The sequence below is a fragment of the Bos taurus genome, chromosome 21 (assembly GCF_002263795.3).
Source record: "Bos taurus isolate L1 Dominette 01449 registration number 42190680 breed Hereford chromosome 21, ARS-UCD2.0, whole genome shotgun sequence".
Taxonomy (NCBI): domain Eukaryota; kingdom Metazoa; phylum Chordata; class Mammalia; order Artiodactyla; family Bovidae; genus Bos; species Bos taurus.
Window position 1 is genome coordinate 19,167,503 of NC_037348.1, and position 19,605 is coordinate 19,187,107.

At 48.4% G+C, this 19,605-nt stretch overlaps 1 protein-coding gene across 13 annotated transcripts in view; it reads right to left on the reverse strand.

Moving 5' to 3' along the window:
- NTRK3 (neurotrophic receptor tyrosine kinase 3) overlaps positions 1–19,605 on the reverse strand; it is a 439,365-nt gene that overhangs the window by 346,640 nt on the left and 73,120 nt on the right. For all 13 annotated transcript variants that reach the window (XM_059879136.1, XM_059879141.1, XM_059879137.1 and 10 more), the window contains 2 exon segments: positions 14,237–14,311; positions 13,659–13,730 (listed from right to left, as the gene is read on the reverse strand). In XM_059879136.1, coding sequence (XP_059735119.1) covers positions 13,659–13,730; positions 14,237–14,311 — 147 coding nt within the window.

Below are 19,605 nucleotides of genomic sequence, written 5' to 3' on the forward strand. Positions count from 1 at the left end.
AAAATCTGGAGTTCTAGGGTACAAAACACACATTGGATTCAGTAGGACCAAGAAGTATCCGTTTAAGAGGACAACATGGACTCCCCTGGTGGTCCAGGGGCTAAGACCCCATGCTCCCAGTGCAGGGGGCCCAGGTTCGATCCCTGGTCAGGGAACTAGATCCCACACGCCACAACCATAAGATCCTGTGTGCCACAACTAAGATCCAGTCAGCCAAACAAATAAACTTTAAAATAATAATAACTTTTTTAATTAAAAAAAAAAGAGGACAACAGAGGCTCTCCCTGCAGTCATCAGACGCCACAGGAGCTGGGACATGGGAAGTGCGTGAGGATGCAGGCACCTCTACAGAAACACGACTCTACTGCATCAGGAGGTAACAAGTGTTGAAGCTGCAAACACGGGCATGAAATCATGGCTCGGCAGAGCCTGGGCCTCAGAGTGCCTCTAATCTGCTCCACATCCCCTCCTTTCCCACTCCCACGCTCAGATCTTGCAATGAGGTCTGCCACCTACAGACACAGCCCTGCCCAGAGCTGATGACATGGAAAGCAGCCCAGAGCTTCCTGAAAATGGGTGGGTGAATGCCCACTGCTCCTGCACCCACATATCATAGCATGAATTTATCTCCACCTGCTCCACTCTTTGTGGAGCACCCGCTCTGTGTGACCATCTGCTAACGGCCCTCCTGAGTGCCAGCCAGTAGGCTAAAGGGCATCGCCTGCTCCCCTCGACCCTTTTGGCAGCCAGTTAAAGAAGGACTCGGTTTCAGGGAGTCCTTCTTAGTCACCCAGTGGTCTTTCTTCCCAAATGGGCCCCATTCTGAGAAGCACTGCTCTGAAGCTTATTACTCGACCTTCCTGTCCAGCTGGGCTCCAGAGAACTGACACCAGCCCAGGTTGGACCTGAGTTGGCCACAGTCAATGGACGGTAGACCAGAGACCGTCCATAAAGACCATGATGAAGACCATGGGTTCTGGAGTTCTAGAGGCAGCCCATCCAGGGTTGGCTTCTGTCTCTGCCACTGAGCGGCTGTGTAAGCAAGTCACTTAAGCTCTCTGTGCCTTTAATTCCCCATCTGTAAAATGGAGACAGCAATAGTGTCCACTTGCTATTATGAGCATAAAGTGACATAATATGTGCATACAAGCTAATGCCTGGCCTCCCAGTACTTTCTAGATGTCTTTGGAACTCACTGCATTGGAGCAACTACCATTCCAGGGATGTAGGGGTGGAGGGCCAAAATCAACTGAAAACAGCTTTCCTCTGGCCATGCCCCTGATGGCCACTTTTACCGCTCAGAGGGTAAAGAATCTGCCTGCAATGCAGGAGACCCGAGTTCTATCCCTGGGTCGGGAAGATCCCCTGGAAAAGGGAATAACTACCCACTCCAGTATTCTTGGCTAGAATTCCATGAATAAAGAGCCTGATGGGCTACAGTCCATGGGGTTGCAAAGAGATGGACACGACTGACTAACACTTTCTTCCAGAAAGAATTTCCTAAAATTCAACGAGGCCCAGACTGGGCCTTTACAACATTGCCTCCTTTACAGATGTGAAAACAGATTAAATGGGTTACACAGCTTATCGAGGGTCACAGATAATGCAGAAAAAGGGCAAAATCACATGTAAGGTATGGTCAGCCAGTAGTACTGTCATAGCAAAGAGTACCTCTCACAGCTGACAGCCAGTCAAGGGCCAAGTCCTTCCCCGCACTCAGACATGGACCCAGAGTTCAGCATCTTCTCCACTCCGGATCACCACCCAGACACACCACTGACTCGCGCTTCCCACAATATTAGATCTGCAAAAATCCCACTGCCTTGACACATGGCTCCATTTCAAAATTCTGTTCCTTTGGAATTCTTTCAGTGTTTACCTGCTGACCAGACATGATGGCCTGGAACCATGAACATGTGTCTACACAGCTCTGGGAGAAATTCCAAAATAATTTGGAAGGTCCTCCGAAGGAAGACCTTTGGAGAAGGTCTGTACTCACCCTGCAGTGAGCGGCAGCCCCTGTGCCATGAGTAGGCTGTCCACCCATCCAAACCCACACCTCCTCCAGGAAGCCTCCTCAGATGCTCCAACCCTGATCCACAATCACACTTACAGGCTAAACCAGCGGCCCCTCCATTGCCTTGTGTTCAAAGACTGGAGAAAGTACAGAGCTTCAAAGGTGTGAGTGGTCACACCTTTGTCATCAATAATGCATAATGCATATATGTGGAATCTGGAAAAATAGTACAGATGAACCTATGTGTAGGGCAGGAATGGAGACAGAGATTAGACAGTGGACATGTGGACACAGCGGGGGAAGGAGACAGGGGATGAACTGAGAAGGTAGCACTGACATATACACACTGCCCTGTGTAAAACCGACAGCTAGTGGGAAGCGGCTCTACCGCACAGGGAGCTCAGCTCGGGGCTCTGTGATGAGCTAGGTGGGGTGGGATGGGGTGCGGGAAGTGGCAGGGAGGCTCAAGAGGAAGGGGGTGTGTGTATACGTATAGCTGATTCATTTCACCGTACAGCAGAAACTAACAACATTGTGACATAATTATCCTCCAATAATAAAAGAAACATTACTTGCTTATGATTTTCTTCTTTATACATATAAATTAGAGAAGGTCCAAAGCCATCTCACTTGTGTCCTGAGACCCTCTCTTGAGGAAGATCGAAAGGAACAGGATGGCAGCTAAGGCACCAAGAGTGAGTGTGCATTCCTGGCAGCCCACCTGGGCACAGCTGGTTACAGCTACTGCCATGAGTTCCTGGTTTATCCTTTTCTCTCTCTTTTATTTTAAACCACAGCAAAAGTTTCCTTCTTTCCCATACTCCAAGTCCACAGCATGTCAGCTGTGGCTTCGCTCCCATCACCTCCCCAGCAAGACTCAGGCTAATGGAACAGCCTCCGTCTGGAACATTAACACCCTCTGTCCCGTGACAGAGGGCAAAGAGACACGATGGACCACACACAGGCTCTGAAAGCTTCTGCTAGGAGGGACGTGAATGCACGTGCGCATACACACACATACACACTCATCAGTTTTATTGATATACAATTTACATACAAGGCACCTGATTAAATGTACAAGTCGCTGGTTTCTGGTATATTCATAGAGTTGTGGAACCCTCACTATAATCCGTTTTGGAACATTTTCTCATCATCCCAAAAAGAAATCCTGAACCACTATATTCCTGATTTATCAGAACTATACTCAATATTTTAAACTATTAAGGCATTCTTTTATGCCCATGAGAATATGACATAACATAAATTTCATTCATTGCTTTTGGTATAATATTTTTTAAATGGCCAAGACCTGCTAGGTATAATCCTTACATCCCAGAAACTACACACCTCTTTCTGGGACACACTTGGAAACAGTTCTTAACCCAGGATTCAAGGGAAGTCTGCAAATTCCTGAAAATGCGTGAGAAACAGTGCATGTATGTGCAAGGCTTCTTATGGGAAGAAATTCCATAGAATGATCAAGGCAGATTAGCATCACTCACACACTCAACAAACAGCCAAGGACCACTGCCCATGCGACAGGCATTCTTCTAGGCACGGGAGCCAAGTCTCTGCTCTGTGGAAGTTCATTCTAGTGGGGGAGCCAGAGCATAAACAAGTAAATAAATGAAAATGGGATACGCTTGAGAGTCCCTTGGACTACAAAGAGATCAAATCAGTCAATCCTAAATGAAGTCAGCCTCATTGGAAGGACTGCTGTTGAAGCTGAAGCTCCAATACCTTGGCAACCTGATGCAAAGAGTCGACTCACTGGAAAAGACCCTGATGCTGGGAAAGATTGAAGGCAGCAGGAGAAGAGGGCAGCAGAGGATGAGATGGTTGGATGGCATCACCGATTCAATGGAGACGAATATGAGCCAACTCTGAGAGAGACAGTGAAGGACTGGTAAAAGGAAGCTTGGTGCGCTGCAGTCCATGGGGTCGCAGAGAGCTGGACACGACTTAGCGACTGAAAACAACGCATGCCTTCAGATCATCAGAAGTAATAAGGGCTGAGGAAACAGTGTAGCGAAGAGTGAGGTGAAGAAAGGCCACTCTGATGGGAGGCTAGAGACGATTTGCTGAGAGGTCATTGGGGGAAATGAGGAGGAGGAGCGAACACTGCAGCGAGCTAGGGAGAGGGATTCACGCAGGATGCACCAGCAAGCACCAGCCCTCCAAGGAGGCCCATGAGCTCGGTGCGTTGAAAGGACTGAAAGAAAGGTTCCCAGGCTGCAGCGGAGGGGCAGGGAGAAGAGTGCAAGGGAAGCAGAGAGGGAGTCGGACACCAAATCAACTCAAGTCCCCGGGCCACAGTGAGAGGTTTAGCCTTTATTGTCAGTAAGGAGGGAAGTAATTGGAGGGCTTTAAGCAGTACAGGGATACAATCAGATCTATGTGTTTAAAATATCACTCCGGCAACTGTGTTGGGAATCAAATGCAGGGGACAAAATGGATGAAATAAAACCAGTTAGGAGGCTGTTATCATAGAGCCAGAGGAGAGGACGGTGGTTTGCATCAAGACAGCCTATGTGGAGGGAGAGAGAGTGGATGGATATAAAGCAGCCTATGCACTTGCGGACTGAATGGTAGAAGGGTGGAGCAGGGCAGGGAAAGGGAAGAGGAGTCAGAAATGACTCTTAAGGTTCTGGCCTCAGCGATCTGGTGGATGGTACCATTCAGGGAAACAAGAAACATTGAGGGCTTGGAGTCAGGACGGGGAATGAAATAAAGAATTCTGTTTTGGCCAAGTTGAGTCTGTCTTGTGTGTTAACCACCCAAGTAAAGATGCCAGCCAGGCAGCTTGATTTATGAGTCCAAAGGGCCAGGATGGGAGCAAGGTGAGGAATATAAAGTTAGGGGTTTAGTGCTAACGCCCCTTCCGCTTTTAACTATCCATGATTCTGTGAAATCAGAGACCACCAACAAGGAAGAAGTCATTAATAGCAGCAAAGAAAATATTGAGTCTTTTGTAAAGCACCATCTTAAGCACTTTTGAAGCATTGTCTCATTTAAAGCTCAGAACAATCTCACGAAGTGGGAACTCTTACACTCCCTTCAAAGCTCACGGAAGTTCATCAGCTTGCCTAACATCCCAAAGTTGTACAGGGAAGATACAGGATTGGAACTTTGGTCTTTCTGTCTCCAAAGCCTACATTCCTGACTGTTACTACACAATGCCCAATGGCTAAGTTCTCTACGTAAAAGGAAGGGCATGCGTGGAGAAGAGATCTGGGGACAAGTGTGCCAGTTACAAGCCCTCTGGGACTTGGAGAAAAGTCAGCGCAGAAGTAAAGGGCAGGCCGAGAGGCACAAGTCTACTGATACAATATCTGCACACTGTCTTAGACCCAGACTACAGTGGTTATTTCAAGGAGACAGAACACCGAGTGGTTTACAACACATCATAAATCCATCTCACCAAGTGTTCACCCCAGCGGTCTCCAGAAAAATGTGCTGCCAGCTCAGATGTATCGCTGAAAGGGCAGGGACCCTGGCCACTTCCTCTAATCCTATCTGCCCAGTGCTGCTGACTTTCATTCCTTGTGAACATAACACAATTGACATGCCCACAATCAACACAATAATCATGCCCAAATCAGGACACTCTCCCCTCCCCACCCCATCCTGCTCCCATACAGATCAGCTCCAGGCTGGCTCTCTCAGGGGGAAGATCCCACAGACATTTGCAGAGGAATAACTTAGTGTGACATTCAGAGCTTTAGGGGGAGAAATCAACCAACTGAACACAAGAAAGGTCCCATCACAACCAGTCTAAGGGATTAAATAAATTCTCTTGGCTTGCTGGAATCTTACATTACATATTCTTGGAAATAAGTGGGCCACAGGCTAACGTTAAGAAATCTTTTACAACAAAGATATTCAGGTCATAATGTAGCTGTTGTTATAGGATTTGACCTGAATAGGAAAATAAATGAAATGGAGCTTTCTAAACGGGAGTTCTTTGAGGATGGATGGTGCTAAATACCCCCGGGGAAATGGCTGCTCTCTAATAAAACTTTAAAGACTCTCCCCCCCCCACCACCACAAGGAATTGTTGCTGTGAAAGCTTGACAGAGAAACAAAACATGCCAAGGGAGTAGAAAAGCCCATGGACTTTAGAGCCTAAAGGATCAGAGTCCAAATCCTGGTTGTACCACTAATCACTACGTGACCTTGGGGAAACTCAGTTATGACTTCTGAGTTTCAGTGTTCTCATCTATGAAATGGGGATGGGGAGCCCAAACTTAAAAGTCACCGTGAGGAGTGAGATTATATTTGCCAAAGCAGCAGGTCCAGTCTTTGGCACATAGTAAGTTCTTAATCAGTATTAGTCTTTCCCCTTCTCCTCATATACCTGCATTTTTTAATGCGATTTTGTAAAAATGAAATTTTTTAATTGCATCATTGAAAAACATTGTCCCTTCCAGTCCATGAACCACAGGAGAAAGATTCTTGTAAAGAGAACCAGAAGACTTCAGTGCAGCTGTATTTCTGCTATTTATAAAACAGGCCCTCCCTGGATCTGTCTTTCAGGCTATAAAGGAAGGCTGCCTACCACACTCCCCCACCCAGGATGGTAAAGGGATTCAGTTCAGTTCAGTTCAGTTCAGTCGCATCCGACTCTATGCGACCCCATGAATCGCAGCACACGAGGCTTCCCTGTCCATCACCAACTCCCGGAGTTCACTCAGACTCACGTCCATCGAGTCAGTGATGCCATCCAGCCATCTCATCCTCTGTCATCCCCTTCTCCTCCTGCCCCCAATCCCTCCCAGTATCACAGTCTTTTCCAATGAGTCAACTCTTCGCATGAGGTGGCCAAAGTACTGGAGTTTCAGCTTTAGCATCATTCCTTCCAAAGAAATCCCAGGGCTGATCTCCTTCAGAATGGACTGGTTGGATCTCCTTGCAGTCCAAGGGACTCTCAAGAGTCTTCTCCAACACCACAGTTCAAAAGCATCAATTCTTTGGCGCTCAGCTTTCTTCACAGTCCAACTCTCACAGCCATACATGACCACTGGAAAAACCATAGCCTTGACTAGACGGACCTTTGTTGGCAAAGTAATGTCTCTGCTTTTCAATATGCTATCTAGGTTGGTCATAACTTTCCTTCCAAGGAGTAAGCGTCTTTTATTTTCATGGCTGCAATCACCATCTGCAGTGATTTTGGAGCCCAAAAAAATAAAGTCTGACACTGTTTCCACTGTTTCCCCATCTATTTGCCATGAAGTGATGGGACCAGATGCTATGATCTTCGTTTTCTGAATATTGAGCTTTAAGCCAACTTTTTCACTCTCCTCTTTCACCTTCATCAAGAGGCTTTTTAGTTCCTCTTTACTTTCTGCCATAAGGGTGGTGTCATCTGCATATCTGAGGTTATTGACATTTCTCCCGGCAATCTTGATTCCAGCTTGTGCTTCTTCTAGTCCAGCGTTTCTCATGATGTACTCTGCATATAAGTTAAATAAGCAGGGTGACAATATACAGCCTTGACGAAATCCTTCTCCTATTTGGAACCAGTCTGTTGTTCCATGTTCAGTTCTAACTGTTGCTTCCAGACCTGCATACAAATTTCTCAAGAGGCAGGTCAGGTGGTCTGGTATTCCCATCTCTTGAAGACTTTTCCACAGTTTATTGTGATCCACACAGTCAAAAGCTTTGGCATAGTCAATAAAGCAGAAATAGATGTTTTTCTGGAACTCTCTTGCTTTTTCGATGATCCAGCGGATGTTGGCAATTTGGTCTCTGGTTCCTCTGCCTTTTCTAAATCCAGCTTGAACATCTGGAAGTTCATGGTTCACATATTGCTGAAGCCTGGCTTGGAGAATTTTGAGCATTACTTTACTAGCGTGTGAGATGAGTGCAATTGTGCAGTAGTTTGAGCATTCTTTGGCATTGCCTTTCTTTGGGATTGGAATGAAAACTGACCTTTTCCAGTCCTGTGGCCACTGCTGAGTTTTCCACATTTGCTGGAATATTGAGTGGAGCACTGTCACAGCATCCTCTTTCAGGATTTGGAATAGCTCAACTGGAATTCCATCACCTCCACTAGCTTTGTTCATAGTGATGCTTTCTAAGGCCCACTTGACTTCACATTCCAGGATATCTGGCTCCAGGTGAGTGATCACACCATCGTGATTATCTGCGTCATGAAGCTCTTTTTTGTACAGTTCTTCTGTGTATTCTTGCCACCTCTTCTTAATATCTTCTGCTTTCTGTTAGGTCCATACCATTTCTGTCCTTTATCGACCCCATCTTTGCATGAAATGTTCCCTTGCAGATAATATAGGAGAAATTACTTTGAAACCAGGCAGTGCTCTACAGATGAAAGCAAGTACCATCATTTGCATGCAGGTCTTAGGTAGACACTGTCATGACTCTGCTTATGCGGACTCCAAACTGCGGCTATCTGTTATGTATGTGAGCCATCCCAGAGAAGACTTAACCACAGAAAGGAAGAGAAGAGTCTGCTGCAGGAGGTGAGGTTAGAGCACTCAGCAAGCAATCCAAATTCTGTGGTCCTGGTGGGTGTGGTCTCAAGTGAGATGGAAATCAACAAAGTGTAAGCTCACCAGTTGCCACTGGTTGGATCCTTTCTGAAACTAACAGGGGTAAGAAGGGTGTGCACACAGTCTAAATCAGGAGTCCCCAGTGGGTTCCGGTCTGTGGTTAGGAACCGGGAGAGCAGCGGGTGAGCAAGGGAAGCTTCATCTGTATTTACAGCCAGTCCCCCATCACTCACACTACGACCGAGCTCCGCCTCCTGTCAGCGGAGTGGCAGCATCAGATTCTCATAGCACCGCAAATCCTGCTGTGAACAGCGCATTTGAGGGATCTTGGTTGCACACTCCATCCCTCCAGCCCCTTGTCTTGTCCATAGAAAAATTATCTTCCACGAAACCAATGAAACCAGTGCCTGGTACCAAAAAGGTTAGGGATCCCCAAACTAGAGCAAGACGGACTAAATGGAGACTATAGAGGATCTATCAGGGTTTGTTCATCAATCAGCATTCAAGGAAGAAAGTCATCAGAGAGAGTGTAGACTGGAGTCTTAAAATCATCAGAGAGAGTGTAGACTGGAGTCCTAAAGTCATCAGAGAGACACAGGACAGAAATCCAGCTTTTCCTTTAATAAAGAAGTGGTCATAATCGCCATCAAAGCTGTATTATCTCTCCTCATTGATTCGAGGATCACCACCCCAGTAATAACAGTAATTCCATCACTATTAGCAGCTTGCATTTATAAACACTATTTACCGGCACTGGGCTAAGTGCTGTATGTGCCTCCTATCATAAATCTTTATCATATCCTATCACTAGAACAGGCACCTTCATTACACCTATTTTACAGATGAGCAAATAGTGGCTCCAATGATCTATTTGGAAAATCCTTATCCTTAAGAATTCAAAATCCAAAATCTTTCACCAAGGAAAGGATATATAAGGGTCAAGAATATTCCAGTCTCTCAAATGTATATAAATCAGTATTTAGTTTTTCACACTCAGTAAAAGACAAAAAAGACAGACGCGGTCGAAAAGAGATGCTCAGTCACTCATAAACCTTGAAGAGTCCTAGTCTCCAGCCTTCTTTGTGGCAGACAATTTGGCCTTCATATGGCTGGCTCATTTTCTGGCATGAGAGAGTATTATGACTAATGCAACAGCAGCTTAGAGGTGCGGGACAGCTGAACCAATCAGAACAACTTGGATAACTTGACATCGGTACAGAAGGCAATGATTTCACCTCCTGCCTCTTATTGTGTACAGAAGGGGAGAAGAAAAGACTTAGCCATTACCCTAAAAAAAAAAAAAAAGAAGAAGAAGCAGGGAAAAAAGCCACCAAGCCAGAGCTCGGCAATTAGTGCTGGAGTAAGTGACCATCTTGTGATTGCTCAGCTGGGGCCTGAAAACTTGTAAATGCACTTAGAGGACAGAAATAGAAGACATGTGAGAGAGCAGAGAAACCTTGCCCATTTGCCAGGAGAAATTGTCCCAGAGCTGCCGGGAAATTCACTCAGTCGAGATGTGGGACATGTCTCTGTAAATGGGAAAGTTAGTAAGTGAACCCATCGATGAAGCCAGTGCACGTGGCTGGACCTCTTGACTTTCCTCTCTGGGACCCCCAGGCTCCTCCTCCAGCAGCCCCTGGGCCAGATGCTGACCCTATCACGTGGATCTGAGCAGCCAGCTCATCCCTAATATGCAGACAGGCCCAAACTGGAGTTGGACTGACGGTGACCTGTCTATCTCACTCTTGATCCTTTTGCAGCCAACCACAACACCTGGGAAAGAGCTGGCCAGTGTGTCTAGGAGGAAACGGGGCCCAAGGTCATGGGCAGGTTCACTGGTATCATCAGAACCTATTCCATTGATATCCTTCCTGCCCCTAAAGCCTTGGGGAATCTTGCAAAGCCCCACCAGCCTGTCACTGCCAGCAGACCCGGATCATCTCAAAAGAGATGGTGGGTCACAGCCCTCTTCAGGGATCTCAAGGGTAATTCAAAGACAAGTTCTAGTACAACCCACTTCAGAGATACCTGGAACCCAAGCTGCATGCCTCCCCCCACCTCTGTGGCCCTTGGACATGTGACACGTCTGAAAACCCTCTCAAATGCCTGGAGAGCTGCAGCTGATAGGTGCGCAGGCAGATTCTGAGCACCAAGCCACTGCCGTCTAAAAGGACAGAGCCTCTCCCATGCAGGCAGCTTCTGTCCCCCAAGTCTGACCCCGGCCCCCAAGTTGGCATTCCCTATGTCACATTCTGTCCACAGTGTGATGTTGCCTGGCCCATGGTGTTGAAAGGTTTTATTTTTAGTGCCAGTATTTAAAATTTGAGAGGTTTCACTAAACCTCCAGCTCTTCTTGGGGAAAAAAAAAAAAAAACCACAGTAAATCTGGCAACCCAAGGCCCCACCTCCTTACAGCAGCAGTCTGCTAGAACTGTTTACAGGCCGGCCCTAAGAGGGAACACGTGGTCCCCAGTTCCCACTGTCCCCATTGGTCTTCTGTGGGCATTTGGCTCTGTGACCCTCATATGAGTTAGTATGAAAAGGAGACTTCTCAGAGGTCAAAAGCTTCGTCCCCTGGGACAGTTTACATGGAAAGTCAAATCCCCAGTAAAATAAACACCTGCAACATCTGGTCCAAGACCCTCCTCTGGTCCCAGCTACACCCCCAGCTGCAAAGAACACACATCAGGAGAATCCCACCACAGAGGCTCAACTAGGGCAGTTCAGTTCAGTTCAGTCGCTCAGTCGTGTTCGACTCTTCGTGACCCCATGAATTGCAGCCTGCCAGGCCTCCCTGTCCATCACCAATTCCCAGAGTTCACCCAAACCCATGTCCATCAAGCTGGTGATGCCATCCAGCCATCTCATCCTCTGTCGTCCCCTTCTCCTCCTGCTCCCAATCCCTCCCAGCATCAGGGTCTTTTCCAATGAGTCAACTCTTCGCATGAAGTGGCCAAAGTATTGGAGATTCAGCTTCAGCATCAGTCCTTCCATGAATATTCAGGACTGATGTCCTTCAGAATGGACTGGTTGGATCTCCTTGCAGTCCAAGGGACTCTCAAGAGTCTTCTCCAACACCACAGTTCAAAAGCATCAATTCTTCGGTGTTCACCTTTCTTTATAGTCCAACTCTCACATCCATACATGACTACTGGAAAAACCACAGCCTTGACTAGATGGACCTTTGCTGGCAAAGTAATATCTCTGCTTTTTAATATACTGTCTAGGTTGGTCATAACTTTCCTTCCAAGGAGTAAGCGTCTTTTAATTTCATGGCTGCTAGGGCAAGGGGGCAACAAATAATTGAGACAGCTGTGGTGGGGCATAGAGGGGGACTCGGTCCCCCATGGCTACTACATAAGACCCTGAGTAATGGCCCTGCAGTGTGCCATGTCCAAAGGGAGGAAAGAAAGTTCAGCACAAAGCTGCTGCTGCTAAGTCGCTTCAGTCATGTCCAACTCTGTGCGACCCCAGAGACAGCAGCCCATCAGGCTCCCCCGTCCCTGGGATTCTCCAGGCAAGAACACTGGAGTGGGTTGCCACTGCCTTCTCCAATGCATGAAAGTGAAGTCGCTCAGTCGTGTCCGACTCTTCGCGACCCCATGGACTACAGCCTACCAGGCTCCTCCGTCAGGTGGCCATAACTGATTTCAAAAATAAAAATACTTATCAAGCCCTCACTCATGCTCAGTCAATTTAGTCATGTCCAACTCTATTGCAACTCTATGATCTGTAGCCCACCAGGCTCCTCTGTCCACGGGATTCTCCAGGCAAGAATACTGGAGTATGTAGCCATGCTCTCCTCCAGGGGATCTTCCCAACCCAGGGATGGAACCCACATCTCCTGTGTCTCCTGCATTGGCAGGTGAATTCTTTACTGCTGAGCCACCAGGGAAGCCCTAAGCATTCACTAGGTGTTTGGAAAAACACACAAAGGCCCAGGGGTGAGGCCAGGACCCCCCAAAGGAGAAACAACAGCCCACCACAATTCTCCACGATCTTTTCTCGTCCTCCACCTCCCCTCCACTTCCCTTGGATGCTCTGTCTCTTCCTGTGAGATTCCTATTCAGCCTGATGCCCTTCAAGTCCAAAGTGCCTGCACCAGAGCAACTCTCAGGTGGCCGAAGGAAAGATTCGTCTGCATACCATTCCTCCATTTTCTGGCCAAATACAGTCAACTCCACCCTGCTGGTTACTATGGAATGTCTGCTCTTGGAGAACATGCCCCATAGATGTCCAAGATGGCCACCATCTGCAAAGACCTGACCGAACACCAAGGACCCCCACGGGTGCAGTGTGTTAGCACTTTCCCTAATTGCTGGCTCCAGGTTTCCTTTCGAGCCTGTCTCTCCCCAGGAAATGGCAGTCCTCCCATCAAACCCCAGAGTCTTCAGCCCAGAATTAGGCTTAGAGAGGAAGCACTAAGTTCGTGAGATTCCATCTGCACAGGGCTAGGCAGAGCTGAGCCTGCGGAGGTCCCACCACCATCACACACGACAGTGGTGGGAGGGGAGAGGCGGGAGGAGGAGGCTCAGACAGACAGGATCCCAGCAGAGCCGGGTCACCTCAAGCGCGTCCCAAAGCTGTGTGACTTTATATACTGGTGTCTCTGCTTTTCAGAGCCTTTCGCCACTGAACCCAGGATCTATCTAGATGTGACACTTGGCCTGGCCCTGCTTTCTCTCAGCCAACCCCACCCCAACACACACACACACACACACACACACACACACGCGCGCGCGCGCGCGCGCTTACGGACCTACAAATGGTCTCTGAAGAGTAGTATTCACATCACACACTACACTTATATGGGGAATTTCCTCTCATTTACATTCCCATTAAGTTGCAAATTTCATCATAAAAAGTAAACCAATTCCCTAGTCTCAGGCTTTACCTTCCAATAGGAACCTCAGAGATCATCAAATCTAAAACCCTCATCTTAAGGGGCAAAAATCCGAGGCCCAGAGAAGCGATGGGACTTGCCCCAGGACACACACTAGCGAAGCCAGGTCCAGATCTCAGGCCTCAGGCTTCACCGCCCAGGACTCTCTCCCTGCCGTATGCCTGTCCCCACCCACCCACCCACCCACCCACCAACTTCCCTGCAGCCCGGACCCAGCTCTACTCACATATAGCGCAAGTGGGGGTTCTTGGCAAAGGCTCTGGGCTGGATGTTCCGAAGTCCTGAGTTCTTGATGGTCCTGAAGAGAGAGAGGAAAAGAGGGTCAGCAGAGCTTACGGGGTAGCAATACAGCTCTGCTCTGGGCCAAGACTGACAGCAGTGAGGCCAAGACTGGACAACAGTCGCCTCTGTAAACTGAATGCATCTCTTCATCGCCGGTCATCACTTGTGGTCCAGTTGAGGGACAGGACCACAGGACGAGCGGGCAGGATTTGGGCTCACATCCCACTGGGACCTGGGTGAGTGTGAGAAATGTGCCCATCCTGGCAAGTGGATAAGACTCTGGTCCAGCAACTCTAGCACTGCAGCCTCCTCCCTTTCCCCACCCAATTCCCCCGCAGTCACTCGCACTGAATCCAAAGGAGGAGGTGACTGGAAATATCCCTGCTCCTTGTGAACCATCAGTCCAGCACGGGACTGAGGAAAGCACTAACCCGGGGGACGTGGGTTCAGGTTGTATCTCGAAGCCTGAACTACGTATGGGCTGGCCCCTGCCCCCACCCCACCGGGAGCTGGTGCACTCACAGCTTTTGGAGGCCAGTATAGAGCTCCATGTCCACAGCGTTGAGCGTGTGCAGACCGCGCCAGTTCTCTATGTGTCTGCAGGGAGGGAGGAGAGGCAAGGTTCAGGTCAGCAGAAGGATCACCGGAAAGATGCTGGCTTTAGTGCCAGAGACCTGGGCTTAAATCCTGGAGCAGCCACCCGCGAGCCAGGCTCTCCACCAACTCCCCAGTGATCTCTGAGCCTGCTCCATTCTCTCTCTGCGTGGGGCCACACACACCACCTGGCTGATGGGCTTGCTGGGGGAATCCCAGGTTCTGAGCCCATGGATAGCGCTTAATGCCCCCGCATCCCCTGGGCTCTAGAAAGACTACTCTTTAAATTCCTGAGATTCAATCTCCCTGCAGGTCTTCCTAATTCAGTTTCTTTCCATTCTCTTTTAGTTCTTTTTAACTTCTAGGAATTTTTTTTTTTTTTTTAAGAATAGGCTCATTTTCTACATTCCTGCCCACAGAAACAACACAAATGAAGTGATTTTTTTTTAAAGGGGTTGGGGGGAGCTTGCTTCGTGAACATGGCTTTTGAGTGGAAAAGCCCAGAAGGAACACACACCACCGCAGGGTCCCCTAGGGGCCAGACACTGACGACCCCCTTTGGATGAGAGTGAAAGTTAGTCACTTAGTCATGTCTGACTCTTTGCAACCCCATGGACCGTAACTTGCCAGGCTCCACTGTCCATGGAATTCTCCAGGCAAGGATACCGGAGTGGGTAGCCATTCCCTTCTCCAGGGGATCTTTCTGACACAGGGATCAAATCTGAGTCTTTTGCATTGCAGGCAGATTCTTTACCATCTGAGCCACCAGGGAAGCCCCCTTTGGTTACCACAACCCAATTCATCTGGTCAAGGACATCAGTGGCTTCATATGGCAGAACCAACTCCACAAAGGAGGCATGACCAAACGCCTGGGTGTCACGGAAAGAGCAGGAAGCTGGCATTAGAGGAGCCGGATTCCAGCTTTGTCTCTGGGACTTTAGCAGCCATGGCTTTGAGCATGAGCTCTCAACACTCTGGGCCTCTGGTATCCTCATTTGTAAGGGGAGAGGGTTACACCAGATCAGCAGTTTCTCCCCCATCTCTTCACAAAGATTTTCTCTTAGAACTTTCTCCCGAGAGATTTCATGCTTAGCTCCCTAAACATGTGTCGAGCAAGCACACACACTTATTAAGCAATAATTAATTCATCTTCTCAGATTTACCAATCCAAGATATAAATCACTGTTAACCAGAGTTTTTTTTTATCAACGGGCATAAACCAGCACTGACTCACCCAGCAGATAAATTCCAGCCCAAAGCAAAGGAATTCTTGAAAGTACTGTTAGCATGGAAGGGCTTGTCATGGGTATGGATTTTATTTCCTTTGTTTGGTGTATATATATATATATAGAGAGAGAGAGAGAGAGAGAGAGAGAGAACACCAGGGACAAACATCCTACATTACTGCTTTGGGGTCCAGATTGAGAACCGTTAGACCAGCAGTCCTCAACCATTTTTGGCACCAGGGACTGGTTTTATGGAAGACAATTTTTCTACCGACTGGAGAGGGTGGGTGGTTGGGGGATGATTCAAGTGTATTACATTTATTATGCACTTTATTTCTATTATTATTACATCAGCTCCACCTCAGATCATCAGGCTTTAGATCCCAGAGGTTAGGGACCTCTGCATTAGACTATTGATTACCAAGGTCCTTTCCAGCTCCAAAGTCATCTGAGAGGAGGCCATTCATATGCACCTGCCACCCCAAGGAGCTCCAGGGGGCCACAGGAAAAGGCCTCGCACTGCCCTCCTGGGATCTGACTCTCCCATCAGTGCCCCCAAAGTCTAAGCATCCTCTTGGAGAGGAGGGGAAAGACACAACAGCTCACCCTGGGACAGTGATACCCAAGGCACAGAAAAGACAGCCACCTTCCCCAGACATCCCCTCCCAGGCCCCACCCTACCCATGGTTATGCCATCTGCCATCAGGTGGGACCAGAGCCAGGAAGGCCACAGGGAGGCGGTGGCCAGGGCCTCTGGAAGCATTTCAGAGCCGCGCAGCGACAAGGTATGCCAAGAGCCCTTTTTGTACCACATTCTCTCGGAGCCCCTGCTAAGCAGCCAGACACATTAGCATCTGCTGGGGACATGGGCCAGGTGGCCAGGTCGGTACTGAATTCCTTCTCCAAAGCCTTCTCCCCTGGAAGCCGCATGGCCCCAGGACAGTTTGTTTAGTTTGGGTTCGCCAGGGCAGGGACCCCGGCTCCATGTCAGCTGAGAAGGAAGGCCAGAGGGAGCAGAAGGACCTGTGCCAGCCCCACCCCAACCCGGGGTATCCACTCAGTCCATGTAAGCCACCAAGTGTTAACAGATTGCAGTGTTCCTACCGACGGGTATTCATTCATGGGAACCCAGCTTCACACACGCTCCCAACAAGCAGTTGTCAATCAAGTTGTTTAAATAAATGAAATCAGTTTTCTGAGCCCACATTAGAATTCCAGAAATGTGTTTTTATTATGGCTGAGTTGTCAATCATTATTGCATTCAAGTACTTGACTTCTCTCAGCCTTCCTGTCCTTATGCCCACAAATGACCTTCCCCGGCAGAGTCACGGCAGGATGATGGCTGAAGTCCTTGGTGCACAGGGCTCTCTTGTCTATTCCACATAGCCCCTTGTATCTTTTTTTGAGTCTGAATTTTCCTACATCAGGGAATGGCACTTTTATAGCAAATGTGTGATTAGGAGTTGGTGCTCCAAAGTTGGGTTAGCCACTACAAACTCCAGCCCACCACCCATTTCCGTACAACCTGAGAAATAAGAACAGTTTTTTTTTTAATCTAATGTAGAATCCTATTTTGTGACATGTGAAAAGTATATGAAATTTAAATCTCCATGTTCATATTTGCTCATTTACTCTTGTCTGTGACCACTTTTCTCCGCAAAAATGGAGTTGAGTTATTGCCGCAGAAGCTCACTTAAAATATTGACTTTCTGGCCTTTCATAGAAAAAGGTTGCTGACCCCTGCCTAGAGCCTGACTGCCAGGATACAGATCCTATCTCCATCGCTACCTCGATCTATGGGACCCTGTCCAGGTTTCTTTACTTGTCTGTGCCTCAGTTTCTTCATCTGTCAAATGGGAATAATAGAATACCTCCAGCATAAGGACGTAAGGATTGCACGTTACATTAAAAAGCCGTTACAGCAGCTGGGGTCAGAGTAAGTCCTCAGGGAGTGCCCACTGTGATGATTATTTTTAACCTCAGGCTTTGTAGGGGCTGGGCTTCCCTGATGGCTCAGACCATAATGAATCAGCCTGCAGTGGAGGAGACCTGGGTTTGATCCCTGGGTTGGGAAGATCCCCTGGAGAAGGGAATGACTACCCACTCCAGTATTCTTGTCTGGAAAATCCCATGGACAGAGGAGCCTTCGGGGGGTTACAGTCCGTGGGGTCACAAAGATATGGACATGACTAAGCAGCTAACATGTTCATTCTTTTCACTTCTATAGAGGCCAAGCAGTCTCTTCTCAGTTTTCATGCTAAAAGGGCAGCCTGGTTCTTCTGGAAGTTGTCATTTCTCAGCCATCATTGATAAAAACTCCGAGTGGCAGAAGGGTGGAGGGGCAGTAAACCTGTCATCCATGACCTCCAGGAAAACTGTTCGAGCTGAAATTATAAACAGCGTCAGAGGATGCACAGACGGCAGCGCCGAGCGGGTTCTCAGGGAAGAGCAGAACCACGAAGGTGCAGCCTGACATTTGCCGTTGACATGGGCAGGGCGCCTGCCAAGCTTTCCCAGTGACTCACCACTTGGTACCAGCCCCAGGGGTTGTAACTCTGCTGGCTGCTTTGTGCTAATGCAGAGACCGTGAGTTTAAGTGGAAAAGGCAGGCTCTAAAAATATAATAAATAAATAAGACCAAGTCTGAGAGAGATCCGCTTGGCTTTGGTCTGTAGTAAACAGTGGTTCCCTTGGCCCAGTACAATCACATGTGACTTCTTTTGGTGTGGTTTTCTGGGTTGTCCAGGCTGTTTGCATGGCGCATGGATTCTGTCATCTGGAAAAGAATCACAAATGATCGCGGGCTTCGCAGGTAGCTCGGTGGTAAAGAATCCACCTGCCAATGCAGGAGACTCGGGTTCTATTCCTGATCTGGAAGATCCCCTGGTGAAGGAAATGGCAACCCACTCCAATATTCCTGCCTGGAGAATCCCATGGACAGAGGAGCCCGGCGGGCTACAGTCCATGGGGGTCACAAAAAGAGTGGGACACCACTTACCATCTAAACAACAAGAAGAATGATCATGTTTTTAAAGGAAGGTTAGGCCCTTGAGCCCTGTCCAGCAGGGCAGTCACTGGTCACCCTCTCCCAGGACGACAGGCTGCACCAGCCCATCCGAGGGGCAGCATCGCACTCACCTGCCACCACTGTGGAGGGCTCGAGAACTCAGAGCGGTGCCAGGAACACAGGTCAGCAGGAGCCCAGATCCCGCATTTGTCTGCTCAGGCACAGAGCGTGTGGTGGTGCTGGCCCCGCAAAGACTTGCAGCCTCACCTCAGTGTGACCCCGGGCTCCTATACCTACTCTAATTCCCTCCACTTTAGTCTCTTGAATTCAGTGGTTCCCAACTGGAGGCAATTTTGCCCCGCAGAGGTCATTTGGCAATGTCTGGAGACATTTTGGGGGCTTCCCTGTGGCTCAGCAGTAAAGAATCTGCCTGCAATGCAGGAGATCCAGGTTTGATTCCTGGGTCGGAAAGATCCCCTGGAGGAGGGCATGGCAACCCACTCCAGTATTCTTGCCTGGAAAATCCCATGGACAGAGGATCCTGACAGGCTACAGTCCATAGAGTCTCTAAGAATCGGACATGACTGAAGCGACGGAGCACACAGGCAAGGACACATTTTGATGGCCACACGGGGGTCAGGGAGCGGCGCCGGCATCCACAGAGATGCTCCTAAACATTCCACCATCCGCCAGGCAGCAGCCCCACAGCAAAGAATTATCTGCCCCAAATGTCCATGGTATTCAGGATGGGAAACATTGCTTTATTACACAACGCTTCTATTTAAGATTCTCTACCGCTGAGCCGCTAGGGAAGCCCCGTGTTCTTGTCTACTTGGCTTCAAAAGTTAAGGAGGTGTGTAATGCATCTTAGGGAAAAGAAGAAACATCCGGTGAGGAGGCTGAACATGCAGAGGTTCTGTATTTAAATTTTGTTGTCTGGAAAATTTGGTTATGAAGAACAGTGAGGGATTAATAGCAGTGAGGGATCACAGGGAAAAATAACAGCCATCTGACAGCAGGGAGGAGAGAGAAAAGCTTGGGAAGATGAGGAAATACTGGGCCTG